The sequence below is a fragment of the Nesoenas mayeri genome (assembly GCF_963082525.1).
Source record: "Nesoenas mayeri genome assembly, chromosome: 29".
NCBI lineage: Eukaryota > Metazoa > Chordata > Aves > Columbiformes > Columbidae > Nesoenas > Nesoenas mayeri.
The window spans coordinates 544,237-549,100 of NC_137561.1; the positions used below are offsets into that span (position 1 = coordinate 544,237).

The 4,864-nt window shown below is 52.0% G+C and overlaps 1 protein-coding gene across 1 annotated transcript; it reads left to right on the plus strand.

Annotated features, from left to right (window-relative positions):
* Positions 1–285: 285 nt before the first annotated feature.
* Positions 286–1,218, plus strand: LOC308050669 (olfactory receptor 14J1-like; the record flags this gene model as incomplete). Its single annotated transcript, XM_080360823.1, has 1 exon — positions 286–1,218. The coding sequence occupies one exon, from the start codon at positions 286–288 to the stop codon at positions 1,216–1,218; it is 933 nt and encodes a 310-aa protein (XP_080216949.1).
* Between the last annotated feature and the right edge of the window lie 3,646 nt (positions 1,219–4,864).

The following is a 4,864-nucleotide window of genomic DNA, read 5'->3' on the forward strand; positions in this document are numbered from 1 at the left end:
GTGCTGACAGCCCTTCTGTGTTAGCAGAACCAGGACAATCCCCAACGTTCCCTGCCCCACTCCTGCAGAGCTGGGCTGGCTTATCAACCTGACTTATTGGCCCTGCTCTTGGTTGCACATTTTCCAGCCCCAAGCAGGGCTGCAGCCACAGTGCTGAAAATGAGTGTCTGTGTGCGACAGGGGAGGGTCTATGGGAGTTGGTTTGATTTTTGTCAGAGAACTCTGCCCTGGATTCTCACTGTCTTTTTTTTTCTCATGACAGCGCCCCGTGCTCAGGAAAAGCAAATGTCCAACAGCAGCTCCATCACCCAGTTCCTCCTCCTGCCGTTCACAGACACACGGGAGCTGCAGCTCTTGCACTTCTGGCTCTTCCTGGGCATCTACCTGGCTGCCCTCCTGGGCAACGGCCTCATCATCACCACCATAGCCTGGGACCAGCACCTGCACACCCCCATGTACTTCTTCCTGCTCAACCTCGCCCTCCTCGACCTGGGCTCCATCTCCACCATTGTCCCCAAATCCATGGCCAACTCTCTGTGGGACACCAGGGCCATTTCCTATGCAGGGTGTGCTGCACAACTCTTTCTGTTTGTCTTTTTAGTTTCAGCAGAGATTTATCTTCTCACTGTCATGTCGTACGACCGCTACGTTGCCATCTGCAAACCCCTGCACTACGGGACCCTCCTGGGCAGCAGAGCTTGTGTCCACATGGCAGCAGCTGCCTGGGCCACTGGGTTTCTCTATTCTCTGCTGCACACGGCCAATACATTTTCACTGCCCCTGTGCAAGGGCAATGCCCTGGGACAGTTCTTCTGTGAAATCCCCCACATCCTCAAGCTCTCCTGCTCACACTCTTACCTCAGGGAACTTGGGCTAATTGTGATCAGTGTTTGTTTAGCATTTGTGTGTTTTGTGTTTATTATGGTGTCCTATGTGCAGATCTTGAGAGCTGTGCTGAGGATCCCCTCTGAGCAGGGACGGCACAAAGCCTTTTCCACCTGCCTCCCTCACCTGGCCGTGGTCTCCCTGTTCCTCAGCACTGGCACGTTTGCCAACCTGAAGCCCCCCTCCATCTCCTCCCCAATCCTGGACCTGGTGCTGTCTGTTCTGTACTCGGTGGTGCCTCCAGCAGTGAACCCCCTCATCTACAGCATGAGGAACCAGCAGCTCAAGGATGCCCTGCGCAAACTCTTATCCCTCTGGTTTCTGAAGCAATAAACTGGCCATCTTCTTTTATACAGGAGTTTTAATGTAGCTAATTACAAGCCCAGCCTGTCAACTGTTTTTTCTGGTGTTGTTGGTTGTTTTCTTATTGTGATAATGTTGTCAACCCCATTTCTAATTCACTGCTGGCTTTTCTTTTCTAACTGTTGGATGCTTAAATGAGCAGCAGTGCTCTCCTTCTCTCTAAACAGAATAAAGGGCTCTTTAGTGACTTGTTTTTCACTATATTCTTCCTGCAAGGGCTTTTTGGAGCTGCAGGGACAGTTCCTGTGCGTGGGTGGAGGGGAAAACAGCTCTGGCATGGCAGCCCTGCCAGGGAGCAGCAGCGCTTGCTCTTCCAGAGCTGTTCTGGTTCCACTCCACACTCTCCTTCTCATCCCTGGTGTTGGTGCAAGGCCTGAGTGCTCTGGCAGCTTGGTCACCGTCCTGCTGTGTGTCAGTGCTGTGGGTGCAGGCAGGGACAGACAATGGGCACTGCTGTGACAGAGCTGGCCTCAGTAACAGTACTTGCACAAGGAAAAGTTATCTTCTTTGGGCAGTGCATGATGGTTTATATCTTCTTGCCAAGTTTCTCTCAAGCTTATTCCTACAGAAGTGGCCACAGATTCAAACACCAGAGTACAGCTGAACAGTGTGTGTGTGCAGGGCTGGCACACAGCAGTGTCCTCTCACAGCCAGGCTCCTGCCAGAGACCTGCAGGACCAGCAGAGCAGGGCTGGGCTGTGCCCCTGTGCACTGGACACCCCGTGGAAGGAGCCCCAGGTCAATCACCATGGACTGGCCCCTCACAACCACCATTTCCAGCACTGGCTTCTCATCCACAGAGGCTGTTTTCTCTCCATGGATGGACACTCAATGAATAGTTCAGAAGTCCATGTTTGCCTTGTACAAATGAGATGTGAGCACGCACATCATGTACGTGAGGTGACATGAACCTGAGTGAGCACAAACACCATCAACTATTCCTTTCCATTCCGTGAAGGACTGTGAGACAGACGAGGTCTTGAGGTCACTTCATATTGGGAGGAACAACCTATGGGAAATCAGCTGAATGCTGCACTGGGTTGTGCTTCCTTGAACTGAGCTCCCTGTGTCCATTCCTCATGATGTGGGACATGTCAGATGAGTGCAGAGCAGGTGACACAGCGCAGGGCTGAGGTGTTTCCCGTCCTTTGGGAGTGGCAACAGGAGGTTGGAGGGACACTGTGACTCCTGCCGCTGTGTGTAAAAGGGACAGACTCTGTCTCTGAGAGTCCCTGGGTGAACAAGGAGTCCTGAGACCAACTCAGATATGGATGCCTGACAGAATCTGATATTTCTGTATGTGATTCCATAGACAAATCCCACTGGATCAGTAAGATACATCTCAGCTGCCTTGAAAAGGAACATTGCAAGTGCTCCTGTCTGCTCTGTCACTCTTTCTTGTGATTCCAGATTGTGGTCTCATAAGTGTCAAGGAAACCAGAATGGCTCTTGGGTCTTTAGAAAACGCAGACCTCAAATCCATCTTCAGGAAGAGCAGGAATAGGATTGGGGAGAATAACAGGCTGGCCACCCTGCTTCCCTCCCTGGGAAGGGGATGGGACACGTCCTCCTGCAGCCATTTCCAGGAATGTGAGTGACAAGGAAGGGATTGCTGAACCCAAATGGACAGGGGAAAGAAAGGCATGTTGTGTACAGGGCGTTTGCAAGGCTCAGCCATGGTCTCCTTCTGGCCAGAGTGGTGCTGATGGGGCTCAAGAAGTGGATGCTGGGTGGGAAGTTGGCTGAACCATCCAGCACAAATATCACCAGTGATACGAAGTCCTGTGTGCAGCCAGTTACTGGTGTCATCCCTCAGTGACCAGCACTTGGACAACACTGTTGAGCATCTTTATTCTCCCCTTCTATGATGTAACCGAGTGAAGCCTTATTGCCTTTGAGGATGATGCAAACCTGGGTGGCGGCCTTGAGCAGCCTCACCTGGTTCACCCTGAGCAGGAGAGTGAGACAAGATGAGTGAGACAAGGGCTCCTTGCAAACCTGAGTTATTCTGTGATTTGACAGAATTTTTGCCTTGGGGAGGTTTCTGGAAAGAGAATAGGTGGAAGAATAGGGGAAAAAAAAAAAAAAAAAAAAAAAAAGGTAATGCAGAAGAAAAGATATGGAAGGTGTTAACGGAAGTACAGAAGTTCCAGTGAGGAGTGCTTTTCCCTCACAGTGTTAGTAGAAAATATATTTGACATATTTGAACAAGGTGAGGAAGAGATATGGGTGTCTACAGCCTGTGGGAAAGAGGGGCAGGGGTAGGAATGTATAGAACATGCTTCAGTCTGTTGAGGTCCTGAGTGCTAAGGAGGTGGAAGGCTGGGTGTGGTATTATGAGATCAGTTGTGTCTCACACACTCATAATCCAGTCAGAATCCTGTGGGTGTGAAGGGGACAGTGGGGTCAGTTCTGTGTCTGGAGGTGACAGCCCAGCAGCAGGGACATGGCTGGGAAAGAACCTCTGCCCAAGGGCCCACAGGTCTTACCCAGCAAGACAGACGGGTTGTCATGTCCATCCCACCTGAGAACATGACGGGACATGGGCAGGGACATGGTCGTGTCTGTCAGAGAAGCTGAAAGAACAGCAGCACTCATGGGATTTAGAAGATCATGGGGAGGTGACTTCTCTATGGTCAGGTAAAAAAACACAAGAAGCCTGATAATGGGATTCTCTGCATGAAGAGCAGTTTCTGAGGTGGCTGAGCTTCCCTTGGTAGTGGGAAGAGGAAGGAAAGACAAAAAAATGTCAGAAAGTACAGCTTGGAAGGTGAGGAATGGATATGAGGAGGAAGAAATGTCATTGGAAGGGCAGTGCTGTGGGGCAAGAGGTGACCCAGAGGGAGCTGGATCAGCCCATGGTTTGTGTTCCAAAGAGCAGCCGGTGAGGGTGCAGACACAGCAGTGAAGGTGCAGAAATGCTGGGTGAGAGCAGGTGGGAAGCGAGATGGGTGTCTGCAGCCTGCAAGGAAAGAGGGGCAGGGGCAGCACTGTGTGGAACAGCCTGTGGTGGAGATGGCAAAGGGCGCTGTAAGGCTGGAAGGGACCCACAGAACCCAGATCTGTGTCCCCTTGGCCAGGGCAGTTGTCTCTGCCACTGACCCCAGGAGCAGACATGTTGTCCTCATGGCACTGGGGCCTCGCTGCCTCCTTGCAGCCCCATGGGGAAGCTGGAAGTTGTTGTCCCAGTGTTGTCCTTCCCTGGGCCTTGCACACCCACATCCCACGGTCCCAGGAAGAGCCCTGAGCTGTGTGTGAGGGACAGGATCCCCCTGCCCATTGCCTGGAGGTCATGGCTTCTCCTTTCTGCTTCAGAAAGCAAACCAAGGGGTTTCTGAGCATCAGAGCTGAAGAAAAGACTCAAAGGAGACCTCATGGTGACTACAGCTTCCTCACAAGGGGAGAAGGAGGGGAAGGCACTGATCTCTTCTCTGCGGTCACCAATGTCAGAAAACAAGGGAATGGAAGAAGGGTGTGCCAGGGGAGGGTCAGGTTGGACATGAGGAAAAGGTTCTTCCCCCAGAGGTGCTGGATACTGAACAGGCTCCCCAGGGAGGTGTCACGGCCCCAACCTGACAGTGTTCAAGAAGAGACTGGACAACGTCCTCACACACAC